We start from the raw sequence: 20,068 nt of genomic DNA, 5'->3' as shown, positions 1-20,068 counted from the left end.
TTTAGTTAATCGTTATCGCAAAAATTTATATCTTCCTATATTTATGAATGGTAATGTACTTAATGAGTCATCAACCCTTCATCTTCTGTTATTAACTCTTACTTCCGATCTTTCTTGGAAACGATATATAAAATTCATTGCAAAATTAGCATCTGCTAAGGTTGCATCTTTTTATCAAGCTTGGCACTTTCCTAATCTGGACTCTTTTCTTTATCTCTATAAATCTTAAATCTGTCCTTGTATGGAATACTGTTTCATATCTGGGTGGATCTTCTAATGATGCCCTTTCTCTTTTAGACAAGGTGTAAAAATGCATTGTAAACATAGTTGGACTTGTTGTTGCAACCAACCTATAAAGGGCACAGCTCTAAAGAGCTAGTGTCTCTTTTGCCATCTACTAAAATTTATTCTTGTGTTACTTGTCATTTAATGAAGTCTCATCCTTTTTTTGTGACTAAATGCTCCAAAAACTCTTATTCATCAAGTTTTTTTCCTCGAACATCAATTTATTGGAGTTTGCTTACTTCATCTTGCTTTCCTGATTCATATAAATTACAATCTTTTAAGTTGTCTGTCAATCGTTATCTTGCTCTACAATCTTCGTCTTTTCTCTTCCAGTAACTTCCAACTCTAATAGTGGTTGCTTGCAGCCTTGTTGGAAGTGAAGATGTAAAAAAGAAAAACAAGTTTAGATATCTAAACAACAGTCATATGTTGTTTAGATATCTAAATTATTTTTCTCCACCGCGTTCTCCGCACAGCGGCCTTGTTCATCAAGGTTTGTGTTTAGGAGTCATAAAGTTGAGAGAAGGTTTCAATCATAACTAAAGTAGCCTCTTTGACTGGAGTGGTCTTCATGACCTTTAAAAGGTTAGTTAAAATTAAAAATAAAGTATAGAAATATAGTAGGCTCTACTTGTACACATATAGATAACAATGTTTAAAGAGGTTATTTTTAAGTATGATAATAGAACAACACAGACTTGGTTCTTCAACAGTGGACAAGATTAAATGCTTTTTTCAAGTTTCCTGTGGTAATAAACAAGATATCGTTGGTACAGAAAAACAGAAAAATGCAAATATTTCTAGAGGAAAAGAAGCCCAAAAAATTATTTCTACCTGGGAAATCAAATTAGAATAAATTTCTTGACATTACATCTTGTAAATGTGAAATCACTTTATGTAATGAAAAGTGCTCAAAATTAAATAGTTGTCTAGATTATGCATATATTCAGTATACCTCTTCGAGAGAAAAAAAGATTCCAAAAAGTGAACTTATTTGGTTAAAAGCTGAAAGAGAAAAATCTGGGTAACTATCAAAATATCATATGACTTGTAAAGATACTAAGGAAACAGCTAGACAGGTTTCTTTAGAAAAGAGGAAGTTTTTTACTTTTAAGTTACTGGAAGAGAGAAGATCAAGATTGTAGAGCAAGATAATGATTGACAGACGATTTAAAAGATTGCAATTTATATGAATCAGGAAAGCAAGATGAAGGAAGCAAATTCCGAAGAATTGATATTCGAGGAAATAAACTAGATGAATAAGAGTTTTTGGAGCATTAAGGAACAGTCACAAAAAAAGGATGAGACTTCATTAAATGACAAGTAACACCAGAATAAAACTGAAAAGAAAGTCAAGTTTAGAAAAAAAAGTTAGAAAAAAAGAAGAGGAAGAAACTTCAAAGAATAACGATCTTTTTAAGTCTTTCATAAGTGATGATAATTCAAATAGAATAAAAATAGAAGATGAACCTCCTTCAACTGATAAGTGGAAACTAAATTTTATGTCTATTAGTAATACTGCTGAAGCTTCTTTGAAATTTGATATTCCACCAGCTGCAACATCAGTAGTAATTTCTAAATAGGACATGTTCAGGTGTTACTTCTGAACCTGACGGTCACTATATTACACATTTTACACCCATGACGGCAATACCTTGAACTATTGTTTATTAGAAAGTGTTTCTGTTCTATTTTTATTCTACATTGCAATGAGGAACATTATTGTCACTCTGGATGGACCCACTAATTCAATTGTTGGTTTCACTGGACCGATTAGAAAAGCTCTTTCAAAAGTGAACAGTATGGAAAGACTTGTTACATTTGAACCTATTGCCCAGTTAGAGCCATTAATCCAGATCCCTGAAAAAAATCTAAGTTCAATGTCAACAGATTCATTTCTCGGCTATAAACTGATTACATGTTGACGGACCCAAATCTTAAAAAGGCTAAATGTGGCAATCTTTCCCATAGCAGAAGGCTTACTAATGGAGAAGCTATAATTTTTCTTTATATGAGTGACCATGACATATGCGTTGACAGTTGCATCTGTAACTGTTTGTGGATTTCAGAGAAGAGATGGATTTGTCAGGGCCAAGATGGCTCATAGACTATTAATGCCTTAAAATGATTTAATTAGCATTTTTTTTAAAAGACACTTGAATTTTTTAAGACACTCGATTTAAAAGACACTCAGGGTTAGGGTTAGCTTTTTAAAAGACACTTGATTATTTATACTGTAAATATATGTTTCAAAATGAATATATAACTTTGCCAAACAAATAGTTAACCTTGATGTCATTTTTTTTTTTTTTTTATATATCTTGACAAAAATAACATAAAAAGCGGACTAAAATTTATTTGTTTTTAAGATGTAATTTTTACAATCTGACATCTTAAAAATAAACAAGTACCCTTGCAGGTAAAATTTTTTTTTTTTTACTCAAATTTTTTTATTATTACTTAATATTACTTGATATTTCTAAAAAATAAAATTAAAGTCTGGAGACAGCCCTCCTGGCTCCCAGTCGTTGTTGGCCGTAATTTAATCTTGGTTTTTTAATGTCAATCATTTTCCCAGTTTTTTTTATGTGTTATACACAAATAACATTAAAATTGGACTGAAATTCACTGATATATAAATTTTTTTAATTTGATCTGATATACGGAAATTTTACGATTTATGATGACAAAAAAAATCAGTTCCCTGGAATGCAAAAGAAATTTTTTTGAAATTTTTTTTGAAATTTTCATTTATTATATATGTATTTAAAAATTCACTTTTTCCATTTTTAGTTAAATTAGTTAGTTTTAGTTAAGGAAATATTTTTGCAATTAACTCTAAAACAATAATTTTTTAATAGTAAAATTATTATTTGTGAAATTTTTTTGAAATATCGCTTCTTGTGAGACCCAACATGATATACTTTTTCAGAAATTTTTTTATGATAATATTGGGGACTCGTCTATGTTTAAGGGTCTTAAGCTACCCCTAAAATTTTTTTTTTCAAAAATTTTTTATTCCAGTATTATTTTATCAAATAGCACATATTTAGAGGGTGAGAGAAGACATTTTTAAAAATTTTAACTGTATATATATATATATATATATATATATATATATATATATATATATATATATATATATATATATATATATATATATATATATATATATATATATATACATATATGTGTATATATATATATATATATATATATATATATATTAATATATATATATATATATTAATATATATATATATATTAATATATATATATATATATTAATATATATGCGGTAGTGGTGTAGTGGTAAAGCGCTCGCTTCATAAGCGAGAGGTTCCGAGTTCGATCCCCACCACGTCCCTGGTAGTACCGCGCTCAACTTGTTTCTCCGCGCAGCGGCCTTGTTCGTCGAGGTTCGTGTTTCGGATTTATAGAGTTGAGAGAGGGTTATAACCACTATTAAGTAGCCTCCTCATCTGTAGTGGCCTTCTTGGCCTTGAGGAGGTGAATAACAAAAAAAAAATATATATATATATATATAAATATATATGCAACATAATTTTTGTATATATATATATATATATATATATACACGCAACATAATTTGTGTGTATATATATATATATATATATATATATATATATATATATATATATATATATATATATATATATATATATATATATATATATATATATATATACTCATACATAAATAAGATATCAATCAAAAATGAAATTGAATTGTAAATGAATTCCAACAGTGTACATAAAGTTTTTTTTTATATACACAATTTCCTTATATACACAAATTCAATGTCAAACAAATAAACAAAACAAATGAAATTAAATTAGAAATGATTGAAAATAGTTTTTTTATATAAAATTACAATTGTTCTTCCATCTAATTCTTTTTGCAATAGTTTTTTTTTTCTTGTTTTTTTTTTTTTTGTTATGTTTTTTTATATTATATAATCTTCAATCAGTTTTTAGTTTCTTAAATCAGGCTTTCAAAAAATAATACCAAATTAAGTTTAAAACCTATGATTTGGAGATGTAATTTTTTAAGAATTATGAATTACATTTAAAAAGCAACATCATGGATTTGTTTAAATATTATGCAAAACCATGGGCTATAAATTTGTGTCATTTGATATAAATTTATCAAATTAACCTTATGATTAATTTTATAAGTTTATATCAGTTTAAAAGCAGTATTAAGAAAGTATGGATTTTGTAACAAATAACAATAACTATTAGAAGTAATAAATAATAAAAACTATTAAAGTTGAAACTAATAATTAAAGGTAATAATAATAATAATGATGATGATATTTAAAGGTAACTTTTATAAATTATGCAACAGCTTCCATAGAAGCATTAGCATTCAATGATAAAATGTTTTGTTTGCTCCAGTTTCTATATCTTTGTATGGATAATTATATAATATCATTTTAACAGATTCTAAATATGTTTTAAAAATATTCTATTCTATTCTAATAACAAATATTCTCAATCAAAAAAACTCTAATGTCTAATAAAAAATTCTAAGTCTTAGAATGTGACTAAGAGTGTCATCACACAAACACTTTTTAGTGTTTCTGTGGTGATTGTAACAATTTATGTAAGACTTTTTTAAATTCTTGTGTTTTTTAAGTAATGGTTAAAAAAATCTTTTGTTTTATAAGTAAGGCTAATATAAATTCTTGTGTTTAAGAACTAGTATTAAACAAACAACCTTAACATTGCTCATCTCAAACATTTGAATAATGAAACAAAGATTTTCTATATAATAAAATTTTCAGTGAAAAGTATTTCATCAAATTTTTGAAAACATCTTGCGAGGTAGTTTTGAACACTCTTTTTACTCAAATCATGAAACTTTAGTTTTTTGAGTCACTTTCTAAAACTTCTCTGTTAAAAAAGAAATTTTTCAAATGAATTTTACTTAGTTTTAATACCTACACATTTCTAAGAAAAACATAACTCATCTATAATTACTACAGAAGTGTGGAACCCTGAACTTTAGAGTCATTGTTTGTAAGTTCTTGAAAGAGATGCACTCTAATAACTTAATTTAAAATTGCAATAAAATGCGAATAAGAAATAAATATTTAATAAAAATAAATTGTATTAAAAAGAAAATAAGACTATAATAGCATTTGATATAAAAGTAAAAAAATTATTTTGGTTTGCAATTAATATTTTAATATTTTGTTTTTAGTTCAAAAGACAAGGCACTTTATGCAGAAACAAAGTCAATGAATGTGATATAGCAGAGTATTGCAGTGGAGATAATGAAATTGTATTCACTGTTTCCTTTGTGTTCATAATTAATGAGAATATTGTTATTTTAGTGTTTTTTTCTTATTATTAGGTTTTTCTCATTTTCGTGGTCCTTTTTTATATTTAGTTTTGAGTCAATAACTATACAGAATCACTGACCATGAACTAGGAATACCTATAAACTAATAAATGTTTAATTTGTTATGTTATTACTTTTACTTAGTGTCCAGATGACAAAATCCTTCGTGATGGAACTTCTTGCAAGTTAAAAACAGTATTTTTACTTTTTTTCGCTTATTAAAATTATGTGTATATATATTTAATATATAACCATAAATTTTTGACAGCGGTATACCAGTTTGAGCGCCCAATTTTGATCCAAAACTCCAGTACTTAAATACTATGGATATATGGATATAATTTTAGCATTAGTTCTTTGCTTTTTAAAGGGAATTATATGAAATATATATGTGTGTACATATATATATATATATATAAATTATGTCAGTGTGTTCTATAAATAAAGTGCTCTTAAAGAACAGAGCAATAATAAATTAGTAAAAACACTTATCTAACTTTTATCTTCTACAGCATGTTTTGCCATCAGTAGGCTCATCAGGCTTCCTGATGAGCCTACTGATGGCGAAACATGCTGTAGAAGATAAAAGTTAGATAAGTGTTTTTACTAATTTATATATATATATATATATACATATATATCAGGGGTGTGGAGTCGTAAAAAGTACCAACTCTGACTCTAATCGTTGAGCTTTTCAGAGTATGTCTCCAAAGCCAAATTTTTGAAAAATTTTTTAATTTCCTTAAAATATATTTTGCAATAGTTTAAGAAAATTTTTTTTTGCCAAATATATGAAAAGTTCTTTGAAGGTTAAATATTTTGTACATGGATGTGCAATACCGAAAAGTTTTACTATTGGAGTCAGGGTCGCGATTTAGTTTAGTGACTCTAACTCTGCTAAAAATGTTGCGACTCCGACTCCAAAGCCCTGTTATATTTAAATATATACACACATATATTAATGTATGTAATATATACATTTTTTAATTATTTACCTCCCCAAAACCAAGAAACACGAACCTCGACAAACAAGGCCGCTGCAACTTGTAGCACATTAAATTTTTTTGAAAAAGTTTTTTATTGTATGTTCAGCCAAAGTCATTTCTATCTATAAAGATGGTTCACTAAGGGGATCACACAAGTTATGTACCAGTTTCTCTTTTGTCTAACATTAGTAAAGTATTTAGAAAAGTCATATGCAACAGACTTTATAACTATAAGCATCTGTATGGTTTTTGCAATACTTTATAATTTATTATGATAACAAAAACAATTAGATAGTGTTTAATCCACAAAAAATTATACAATTAAACATTGCATTAAAAATAACCTAATCACCATAGATCACCATAGTTTTCTTCTGAAGCCAGATTGTGCTACTAATTTATAAGATGCAAGAGGCATTTTATTAAATGCCAAGTCCCTACAATATGCCATAGATGTTATCTATAGTAACTTTGCAAAAGCGTTTAACAAAATATCACGCTATTAGCTCCTGCATTGACATAAAGCATATGACATGTAGAACTCTACTTAAGTGGATGGCTAACTGGTTAGCAAACTGACAACAGAGGGTAACAATTGGTAACCAAAACTTAGATAAGAAAAAAATTGCAAGTGGTGTTCTACTGGATTCAGTGGACAGACCTCTATTATTTATACTTTATATAAACGATCTACCAAGCATTAAAGCATATCCAATTATTATATATGCTGACAACAGTAATAATTTAAGGTTTAATAAAGAGAAAGACAAACGCTGTAATGTTACAAAATGTTTTGGCATGATTTGTTAAATATTAAGTTTTAATTTAGATTGTTTTGATTTGCTTATGTCTTTATTTAATTGTAACATTTTAATCCACAAATAGAGATCAGTTTTTTTAGATTTATTATGAAGTGGAGGTATATGGTAAGACAGATTTAGAAGTGCTAAATGTTAACAATATGTTTATACATTTCAAATTTTGTTACATTTTTAGTTCTTTATGTCTGCATAGGTGTTAAACTTTTATTTTATTGTTTATTTACTTGTTAAACTAATAATTGAATTAAACTACACCATTATAACTTAACTTAGATATAATATCTGATATCTTGAATTTTATTTTAATGCTTAGATTTGACCTACTTAATTAAATTTTTTTGATTGTTGATTTAGTATTTTTATTGTTTGCATAAATAGTTCCATTGAAGTTAATACTACTTAAGTTATAAAAATTAAAAAGCTACGTTAAATTTTTAAGTTATTTATTTCATAAAAGTTGTGTGTATGCTGAACAAATATTTATTCAGCAATCACACATCTTTTCCGAAAAAATAAATGATTTCTGCTGTAAAAATTTGTTGGTTTTTTAAGAAGTTTTTATACCTTTCAAAATTTTAGGTTTGCAGAAATAAAGAATGCAATTTCAATGCAGCTTTAGAAATTTTTTACATCCCATGTCTAAAAACAGACGGAAATGAATGTTCAGGAAATGGGGTACACTTTGATTGTTGTTTTCATAATTGTATTTTATTACATTTTAAATTGAATGAGTTACTTTTATTTTCTAGTTTTGTGCGTCAGATCTCACTTGTGTTTGCAAGAATTTTTATAACTCTACTGACAACTGTAGTACAAGTAGATTGTTCTATTTTCAAACTTCTTGCCTGAATGATGACTAAAATATTCATTTAGGACTTTTTATGTAAACTAAATAGAAAATATTTTTGTTTAGAACTTAATCCCATTAATGGTGAATGGAGCAGTTGGTCGCCTTGGTCCGGGAGTTGTTTTGAAGGCAGCCAGAAAAGACATCGTTTTTGTTCTAATCCTGTACCTCAAAATGGTGGTATGGAATGTGCTGGTAATTCTCGTGAAGAAATTGTTTGTACAGAAAATGGTTGTCCTGGTATATTTTAATACAGTTTTGAGATACTTCAATCTTTTTTTTTTTTGGCGTTTTGATGAGGGCCTAAAAATTTATTTAAAAGAGTGAAGACTTATATTACAAACATTTTCCTCTCCACAGCAGTCATGGTTGACAAGGTTTTATCAGAATAGTCTTTTAATCAAAATAAAGGTTTGAAAAACAGTTGCAACAAATAATTCCTCCATTCCAAAAACATTTTCAATAAAGTCTTTCCTTGTGCTTTTTTAATATACCTTGAATAGAAAGATAAATAAAAATAAACAAACAATTTTTTTTGTACAGACTTCTTTTACTTATTTTGTTATTGTTTTGGGGGCAAATATGGCTTAGATGTTGTATCATTTTCATTTTATCGTGAGTCGAAGGGTAAAGCATTTTTATGATGGTGATGATGTTTATCTGGCAGAATAAACTAGTTATTGATCCTCATCAATTTGTCATTAATCATAGACGCAACTCTGAGGAGATGTTTATTACTAAATCACTACACAAATTATGTTTACACATTAGTGTTAATGTTTGTTTTTTCCTTTTATAGACCTTGCATTGTTGTATGCATACTTTTTATTTTGCAATCAATATTTTCTTTTGCAAGTTTTATGTGATATATTTGTTGTATATCTTTGTTCATTTTAAGTGTTTATAAAAATTTTTGTTTTTTTATTTTTCTAAGTATTTTTTAGATGCATTGTCTGTCTTTTTTTTTTTGTCATTATATTAGGATATTTTAAAATAATCTTTTACTAATCTCTATTTATTTCTGGGCAACTGTCAAAGTATGCTTTGTTTAAAAAATAGTTCTCTATTCTAATGTACTTTACTTTTCCCTCAATCATTCACTGCTTGTGTGCGACATTTGGCAAACTTATGCTAAAGTTTTTAAAAAATAACAGTTGCAATCAAGTCCTCCTCCACTACTCTTTTAACACCTTGAAAATTTAAAAAAAAAAAAACTATGCAGGGTTTTTTTACTTATTTTGTAATTGTTTTTTAAAAAAAAAAGGTTATTTACTTGCTTGTAAAAAAGTAACTTTTCTTTAATTTGCTTTACTTTTTAAACTTAAAAGTAAATGTTTGTATTGTATTTAAACTTATTTAGATATTGTAAAATTGTATTTAAACTTGTTTAGATTTAGTAGCATGGTGTAATTCTGATGTAAGATGTATTAAATTTATGTTAAAAAGCGGTATAAAATCAGACATCACTAAAGCATTAACTTCAATTTATCAAGTAAGTGTTGATTGCAAATTTGTGTGCATTTATATATATATATATATATATATATATATATATATATATATATATATATATATATATATATATATATTAGGGTTATTCAAAAATAGGTCATGTCAAAAATTTGAAAAGAGCCCTCGCTTATGATCTGCTCTGACCCCAAATTAGTACTTTAAATTTTTAACAAAAATTTTATTGATCATGGGAAGAGTCCCTGTTTTTAGGAAAACTTTACCCCGCTTTTGGGACCCTTCGACCATATAAACTGATTGCCGTAAGTTAAATATTTTGAAGCCGAGATCTTTTAGGGCGCGATGTCATGTTTGGGCAAAGCAAAACGCGATACAAACTACATAAAGCTTTAAGAATAGAAAACAATTTTTGTTAAATGTAAAATTTTGTAATAAACATTCTTATTATTATTGTTTTTTAAAATATTATAAAATTTATTATTTGTATCAATTATTATTTTAATGCATTCTTAGATTTCTTAGAATAAAAATTGTAACAGTTAATACAATTTTACGTGTTTTATTATCCATTACATTAATATACACATTAACTTTTTATTGATTTGAAAATAAAATTTGCTTTGTTAATACACTTTGTATACGTTTATTTTGTTGTAAATCGTTGATCGAGTCAGTAATAATAATAATTTTATAATTTCTGCACCACTTTCATAAATAAATTGCAGACAACGCTTAACAATATTAGCTTTTTCACTACCATCTAAATTATCAATTAAAAAATATACAACAGGAAGTTTCCAACGTCCATTTACACAGTTACCATAAATATTAAAGCTTCTTTTGTTTTGGGTCAACTATTATTATTAATATCAGCACCAAAATCAATATAACCAGAAAATTTATGGCCTGTCCATTTAATTTTTCTTCAAATGGCCATTTCATCTAACATCAATGAACACACAACACGATGACCAATTACTTGAGCCTCTTTTACTTTGCTATGAAGAGTAACTAAAGCTTCTTTACAAAATCCAGGGGAACAGTCAACACTTTCATACCATTTTTGTATAGTTCCTGGATGAAGAAGTGCATTATTAAATTTTTTCCTAACATAACTATGGTAACATAACTATGGTAACATAACTATGGTAACATAACTATGGTAACATAACTATGGTAACATTACTATATGCTTAAGCAGAATAAAAATTTAATGTTAAAGCTTCGTAATTCTGGTGGGTAATGCTTTTTAACTTTTCTTGTAAAACCTGACAAAATAACTGTTTTGTAGACTCAGACATAGCTCCGTAAAATTAAATAGATTAAATAAATATTTTTTCAGTTACAACATCATATTTATACTTGAAAACCCAATCAAGTAAAATGGGGCATCATTGATTGGGGTATCAAGAAATAAAGGATAAGATAGTAAAAAGCCAAAAAGATTTTATGTAAATGATACACAACCCAAACACACACAAGTATCACAATAGCATTACAATCATAACGACAGTTATTACTGTTATGACAAATACAATTTTTAACTCATCGCTATTTCTACCGTAATTGTGATAAACTAAATTTCTCCCTAACTGTTATCTGATGTTTAATGTAATAAATTTTTAATCATAAAAACTTACTAAATTAAAAACATACTTCAATAATTGGTTGATTAAAACAAAATAATCCCTAAGGTATAACTTAAATAAGTAATAAATACTTAGAATAACTAAATAGAAAAATAAAATAAAAAATAAAATTAAAGTCACAAATATAAATGTTTAACAACTACTCTTAATAAAAGTATATATCATACTATTAGTGTAGTTGATACTTCTTCAGAAATCATAGTATAGTTTATCATTTTGATTCTTCATATGATTCATACTTTTCGATTTAAAATGATGAAGGAATGAATGTAAGTCTTTAATCCTTTTTATTAAACAACAGTTAGATTGCTGAAGCATTTTAATTGTCTTTTGTTTAGCAGCAAGATTACTTATTTTAATTTTAAAAACTTTTTACTATTTTCTGATGTTACTATGTCATTTTCATCAAATACACCAATATATCGTTTTCCATTGGTGTTAGGATTGATTTTACTCTTTTCAACAGCGTTTTTAAAAATATAAAGATGTTATATGTCACAAAAAGTAAACTCAAACATTTACATCAATATATGCCATTGTAAAAGTAATTGTAAAGTATGCCATTGTAAAGTATTTACATTAGACTTACTGTATTGAATTATTGGTGATTATTGTTGACATTATTATTAACATTAATGATATAATTATCAATATTATTGTTCCTAAAAATATGTATATATTTTTAGGAACAATAATGTTAATAATTATATCATTAATGTTAACAATAATATCACCAATAACTCAATACAATAAGTCTAATGTAAATATATATATAGGTACATAATATGTGTTACAAAAAGTAAACTTAAAAGTTTTAAATCAATATATGTCATTGCGAAAAGGTTAGTTACATTAGACTTACTGTATTGAATCATTGGAAGTATTATTTGAGATAATACTTTGTCTGTTTTTGGTAATTTTCTCGGATACTTTTTCATAAAAGTTTTGGGAAATCAAATATAGAAGAAATCTTTTTTTTTTACTAGTTTCTTTAGTGAACTCCAAAGACTTCCTTCATACGAGTGAAATGTTTACCACAAAGTTTAGACAGTTTACTAGGAGTAAAACCATCCCTCCGCATAACTTGTATCCATTTTCTCCTCAATTCCCGATCTTTCGTAAAACTACTAACAAAAAAGGCATATTAAAATAATATGCTATTTATATTTAAAATATAAGGTAGGATCTTAGCAAAGAATGATTTGTAGCTACTTACACATGAAAAGAAACCCCTTTATTATATCTTTGAGTGCAATTATATTCAGAACAAGATAAAATCATGATCTCTACATACCTATATTCTATTTGAAAATCAAAATTTAAACAAAATAATATACATAACAAATATTAAAACTAACCCTAAATATAACAATTCAATTGATAGTAAATTTGAAATTAGGCCATATATTGACCCTACAAATTCTGTCAATCTACCCAAGGATTTCTTGCACTATACTGCTCACACAGCAGTTAGCGAGGGTTTAACTCCACATCAACATACAGCAGTTCTTAGCAGTATTATTGTCAATTCTGGAGGATGCATGTCTGAGTTTGTATGCTCTAACTCTTTATCATACAGAGCAGCCGAGAACGCTGTGTTAAATGGATGCAAATGAAATCAGAAACAATATAAAAAGCATTTCTAAATCTTCAAATTCTCTGATAACTATTCATTTTGATGGAAAAATTGTGAAAAAACTTACTGAAGGAAAACAGTTTTCAAAAGACAGGTTAGCTGTCCAGCAATTGACTTAGGTTCTGAAGAACACCCAAAAAAAGCTATAGAATAACTTATTTTTAACTTTGAATTAAAGGATAAAGTACAGTGTCTTTACTTTGATACCACTACACAGTGGTCCAAATGGTGGACAAAATGAAAAAATCTATATTTCTGGACTAAAATTTTTTTATGATTTTTTGAAACTACAATAAAATTCGACTTAAATGGAAAAGACTAGAGGTGATTATCATGCCTGGTTAAAAAATGACAACCTTTCAAAGTTTTAAAAAACATGTAAAAAAAACGTTCACACCGCAGAGTTAGATTTTTCACATACATTTTCTAATTTTAATTATATGCAGCAGATTTATAAACAAAAATTAAAAAAAATATTTCATTTCTCACGAAATTGAATGAACAAAATAAAAGTATTAACTCCTTTTTTTTTTTTTAACATTATTAATAAAAAAATTTCATTTCTTTAAAAAAAATTTAATGCAAAAGTCAGTTTCTGCAAAAAAAAATCTCTTAAATTTTGTTTACTTCCTCAAATATCTCAAAAACCGGAAATTTGGTAATACTAAACCATATATTATTTAGAAACTTCATACTGTTGCCATTGTTTTGGTATGCCACATATATTTACCAAACACCCGGTTTTTAAGTTATTTGTGGTTATAAAAACTATGTTTAATTGTTTCTTTAAGCATAATGCACTAGTTATTTTATCTAAACTTTTAAAAAGACTAAAAAAATAGCAAACGCTCAAGTTTAATTTTTTTATTTTACATAAACAAAGTATTAACAATGTCATTTTCATGTACTTTGAAACATGTTTTTTTACTATGCCCTATCTCACTACACAATTTGCATTGTAATCGACCTTTGTTCCTTTGCTCGGTAACTAAAGGGTCAGAGCCTACCCAGAGTCTTTTAAAACAATCTTCCAAGTTCTGCAACTGATTTGTTTTTCTTGATAGTTTTTCTCTAAATATTCTAAGTTGTTTGTTGTTGGCCTCCATGCCTTCCTCGCTCCATGATTTAAGTCCTGTATCATTATTTAACTCAATAAGCTCCCAAGTATGTCCTAATAACTTATGAATAGTCGGTATCAAACTAACCCAGGGCATTTCTTGTCGAAGAAGAATGTTTGTCTCCTTACATATATCTCTATATTTTTTTATGTTAATTTTCTGACTAGATGACATAGCACGAATAATATTAGACAACAAGAAACCGTACCGCTCTGCTAACATTCTGGCATGTTTATTTGAAATGTAGTCAGTAATCAGTTTTCTATTTTTCTCATTATAAAGAAGATTTCTAGCACTGTTGCCAGTTGTAGTACTACCCCCTTGACCTGATGAATCTGCAAAATCCCACTTGATACCTGTTTTTTTCCAATTAACTCCTGTATATTTTTTTTCTCTATTTCAAGGAAGTGCGTAGTACTGGCTGTCTTAGACTCTGTCCATGCGTGAACTCCTGCAGATAAATGAACCACAACTTTCATAAAGTGGTCAAATCCACGGAGTAATGCATGGAGTACTTGTACAGACCTTACGTTAGATCCAGCTATTGGACTTGCTGTTTGTCCATGGCGAACATCATAATCCTTTGACTTTTTAGTTAAAGAGCCGTCTTCTTGAACTAAATCCAAAAATATCTGCTCCATGGTTTCGATGTCTCTATTTATAACGAATCCCTGTTCAATTGTACATATATCTTCACATTGTTCCTTAGATAAATCACAAAGATCACAGTAAGCACCTTCAAGGCCCTGAAATATATTTGATGCTTTTCTGTCAAAACTGTCTGCAACAATGTTTACTTTAATATTCAAATATTGTCCGTTGAAGATAATAATGAAACCTTCCTCCTTCATTGTTTTTATATCCGCATTAAAAACGGTTAAAGATTGTGCATTCTCATGTGATTCTTTTCCCATTTGAAGCATAAGAGGCCTCTGTGAAAAATCTGAGTTTGGAGATATTTGTTCCCATATTAAGTTGTTTCCATCTGCATTAGAGTTCAAAAGTTTCAGAGGGCAAAACATTGCCATGATTATATTATTGGTATTTACATTATGTAGTTGATTATACATTTTATGTCCTCCACTGCCATCATATCCAAATTTAATTTTAAGAACTAAATTTGTTAGTTCATTTGTTTTATGGACATTTTCAAGCTTAAGAATTTGGGTTACTGTGATTTTGACAGATTCTGTAAAGTTAGAGTAAACTCCAATATATGGTTCAGGTAGGGGAACGGTTTTCAGAGGAGTAATAGAATTTTTGAAGTCTTGAACCTTTTTCCAGCTTGGGTAAACATCGATACTGTTAGCTCTTAGCATTTTCCTCAGTTTTCTGTATGCTGATCGACCCAGCAGTGAATCACAGCAGATTGCAACAGCTGTCACAGTTGTTATTTGAGAAGTTTTGACACAGCTAGAGGATGAACATCTAGATAATAGGAAATCACAAACCTCTTTCAGATCAATATTCTCGATTTCAGCAAGTTTGTTTACATTTTTCCAGAGTTCTTCTGTTCTTCGAATTTTTGACTTTCGAGAAATACTATCCCATTTTTTTCTATTTCTTTGCGTATCTTCTTTTGAATTGTAGTCATCTTCTTGGTTTATCATATCTTCATTAAATGACAGCAAAACCTATATATGAAATATATGTTATATATATATATATATATATATATATATATATATATATATATATATATATATATATAATTGTTATAATACTATATATGTAACACTAAAAATTCTAATTATTATTATTAGTAATATCAAACTTTATGATTTATAATCACAAAAGTAATGATAATGATTTTTGTCAAAATTAAGTTTTGTTTATAAATGCAGTAATACCTGCACTAATTAAAAAATATTCTATAATAATTATGTCATTTTTTGTTTAATTTACATATATATTTGAAGGTTTTAATTACCTCCACTTTTCCCAGCTTTACTATAGCTTCTTTGTCAATCTTGATACGTTTTGCAATAAACATTGATTTTTTTAGGTTGCTGAACTGCCTAAATGTATTTGTTAAAACTAACTCTGAATGTTCGTCAATGTCGTTAATATTCTCTAACATTTTAAACACTGTAATTAATGCTTGTGCTGAATTAACATTGTTATCTAATATTATTTTGAAAACTTCTTGTTCTGTATAGAGAACCATATTGAACGGAGAAATTACCAGAAACAAAGTAATATACTTTTACTAAATTGTTTTTATCGTGTTCAGTGTTTAATGTTTGTTCTTATTCTGAATTGAATAATTTTATTTTATAAAGCTTTAACCCATTTGGCGACGATTATGTGGTTAAACAGTTTTTATTGTTAATTGTTATATATGGCTTTTAATGTTAATTTTTGAGGGTTTTAATTCAATATAAACTATTGCTAGAATTCGTAAATAGGAAGTTTTAATTCAGTGATGAATGTCATTACCTAATTCCTGTGTTTAATGCAAGCTATAGCTTGCATGAATAATTGTAGTTATAACTACGCAACATAAATAAAATACTATACAATGTTTTTATTTTGTAAATACAAATCATTATTTATGGTTTACAAAATTACATAATTAAAAAGTTTGATTCGGCGTAAAAATTTAGGCTGCATACACAGTAATCGCAGGGGTTGGAAAATGGTTTTCGCCGCTCCTTTATGGAAAATACAAGCAAGTAAAGGAAGGAGGTAGTGCTGTTAGGAAATTTAAAAACTAGGAAGAAGAATTTTTTTTTTTTTAACACTTATAAAAAAGTGACGCCCTGGGCGGATCAGCACCCCATTTTTTGCACGATTGCTACCCTGATGTTAACACATAGGCCGCAACTTTATAATATAAATCTGAGGCAATTTTGACCTGCCTTCAAATAGTTATATAAATTTGTCCGCAAAACAGCCCAAACGGACCACTGTGCACTAGCGCTAACACAGGTAAAGCAAAAGGAGCTTGTAGCAGAATCATTGTGCCCTTTCAGCGCCCTATGTTATTAACTGCATGTCGACGCCATATTTTTGAGCGTCATGTTACCCATTTTTGGGAGCTTTATCTAAGCAGTCATACTACAGGACCAGAAAATAAATTATTTAAAGTTCTTAAGAACCATTGGAATGATCTAGATACTAAAATTCAAGATTTAAAGATTATCAATTTCTACTAATTCCTGGATTAATGAATAAAGGCTGAGCGCTATTCAATTTTGCAGATATAATTAGCACCAAGGTTTTTAAGAAGGAGAGTGATAAAAGCTTTATAAATTAGTTCATTTAAATCTAGTTATCCCTTACTATTTCCAAAAAATGGTATAGTGAAGTAGTACTTCATTTATAATTTTCCTGTCTTATAATTTTGTAGTAAGTTATTTAAATTATTATAACTTAGGAAAAAAATTTGTTTAGGATAGAAAGTTTCATAAAGATTATCAGGAATTAGCTGAACTTACATTTGTAGTACTGTCACACACCGACAGATTTAAACTTCACATTCTTGGGACTGTTCATCATGCCAGATTCATGGGTAAAAGTTTATTTTACCTAAAACTGTTTCTACTTATGGAAAAAATTGACCTTTTTTTGAATAACCCTATATATATATATATATATATATATATATATATATATATATATATATATATATATATATATATATATATATATATATATATATATATATATATATGTATATATATATATATATATATATATATATATATATATATATATATATATATATATATATATATATATATATATATATATGTATGTATGTATATACCACAAATGTTTGTAAAGAATAGAACGACATACAATATGGTGGTAATAATATTTTGTAGTTCAATATTTTCAGGTACTTTGTTCATGCTCTAAGTTAAGAGAAAATGTGACACAATAATAGCCTCTTAATGCAGCTTTGAAGTTTCGTTGACAGAGTTTGTAAAACCCAAAATAACTGTTGTTTTCTAAATGTTTACTTATGTTCATTATGTTTTAACTTTTAATAGTGTAATTAATTTTGTAACCCATATAAAAACGGTTTTTTAATGATTTTATTAAACTTTACTGATGATGAACTATCTAGTATAAATTATATAAATTAATTTATACTAGATAGTTCATCATCAGTAAAGGTTAATAAAACTATCTAGCATAAATTATACAAATTAATTTATACTAGATAGTTCATCATCAGTAAAGTTTAAAAAAAATCATTAAAAAACCATTTTTATATGGTGTTACAAGATTAATTACTCTCTTACAAAAATCTACTATAAATCTATTACAAAGAGTTAAAAAGATCATTAAATACAATAATAAAATACGCCAGTCTCAGAACTTAATGCAAAAATACAAAAGCCAGTTAAAAAAATTATTACATAAATGTCAAAAGAAAAAACAATTATTAAAACCAACCAATCATAATAATCAAAATACAATAATTTTATCTTTAACTTGTTTATATAAACTAAGTCTTTTTGCATAGTTTTAATGGAAGAAAATTATAACTTGATATTTAAATCTTTTTTACTTAACTGTTTTGTTAATTTTTTGAATTTTTAATTTAATTAGTTGATGATACATTTATCAATATGTTTAATTGGGTACTAATTTTTAAATAAGCCAGTTTTGAGGTTTTAAATATAGGTATAACTAAACCATGTATTAACAAACTTTAAAACTAAGGTCAAAAAGAGTATAGTTAAGTCCACGTAACTAATTAGAAATTTGATAAAATTTTAAGTTCCGTATATTTATTTAATCTTTTAGAAGCTACTAATTTAGTGGTTTCTTCCAATCAAATAAACTTTTAACATCAATAGAAATTAGATAATTATTACTTAATTCCTAAATAAAAGTAATATTTTAGTGAATACACGTTTTGGCTAAGTTACTAAAATATTTTGCTAGTTTATAATTATAGGCATTAATTGAAGAAATAATAGGTCTAAAGTTAGACTGTTATCAAATTTTTTTAATGTGTTTTAGATAAGTCATCTATTTATTTATACCTACTGTTTGCAAATTTACCTTATATTGCTCCTTAGTAAAAAAAATTTTTTATGCAATTTTTGTAGAAAACAATATAATTGCCCCTGCTATAGTAGATTAGTATCTTAGTCTAATAATATAAGTTTATTTTTAGCGTTAATATTTTTATAAATAACTTCATTATTATCATTTCTATTTAGAATTTGTTTAAAGTCAGACACACAAACACACACACATATATTCCCTCCTTCTAGAGCATGGCATAGTTTATGGATGTACCCTATTCTAAGTTATTGTAAAATTTTACATATTTTATAATTCGAATATTTTTTAGTCATCCATTTTAACCTCTGAAGAAAAGATTGATATTGTTGCTACTAAGATTACAGGCAGCTTACAATTGAATACTATTAGCGATATATCGCTTCTAGCAGATATTCTTGCACTAGGTCAATTGATAAAGGTGAATGTTACAGAAAGCGCAAAAGTAAATGTAGGTAGTAATGCATTTTATAATGTTTGTCACCTTAACCCTTGTAAACTTTTAATTTTGACAAATTCTAAAACAATTTGCATTGTTTGTTCATACGCTGTTATTTTTTTACTTTAACATTTTTTTTTAAATTTAAATCATATGATATGTTTAATGTGGACTTGAATATTTATGGAAATGTAAAATAACTTTTTCTGATTGTTAAAATTGATTTAATTTTTTGTCTTATCTTTTTTCAAGTAAAATCATTGCACAATACTTTACTTCAAGTAAAATTGTTGCACAATACTTTTCTTCAAGTAAAATCGTTGAACAATACTTTATTTCAAGTAAATCGTTGCACAATACTTTACTTCAAGAAATAAAATTGTTTTTCACCAAAAAAAAGCAATTATATAAATATTATAAAA

The 20,068-nt window shown here is 26.9% G+C and overlaps 1 protein-coding gene across 1 annotated transcript in view; it reads left to right on the top strand.

Annotated features, from left to right (window-relative positions):
* Positions 1-20,068, top strand: part of LOC105845168 (adhesion G protein-coupled receptor L4) — a 99,179-nt gene that overhangs the window by 56,185 nt on the left and 22,926 nt on the right. The window contains exons 13-19 of the mRNA XM_065818142.1: positions 5,515-5,595; positions 5,800-5,850; positions 8,042-8,137; positions 8,212-8,278; positions 8,376-8,549; positions 9,701-9,801; positions 19,500-19,658. Of these exons, the coding sequence (XP_065674214.1) occupies positions 5,515-5,595; positions 5,800-5,850; positions 8,042-8,137; positions 8,212-8,278; positions 8,376-8,549; positions 9,701-9,801; positions 19,500-19,658 (729 nt within the window). The remainder of the gene's footprint in view (positions 1-5,514; positions 5,596-5,799; positions 5,851-8,041; positions 8,138-8,211; positions 8,279-8,375; positions 8,550-9,700; positions 9,802-19,499; positions 19,659-20,068) is intronic.

This window comes from Hydra vulgaris, chromosome 14, assembly GCF_038396675.1.
Source record: "Hydra vulgaris chromosome 14, alternate assembly HydraT2T_AEP".
NCBI classification, from domain to species: Eukaryota; Metazoa; Cnidaria; class Hydrozoa; order Anthoathecata; family Hydridae; genus Hydra; species Hydra vulgaris.
This window is presented reverse-complemented; position numbering and strand designations above follow the sequence as displayed.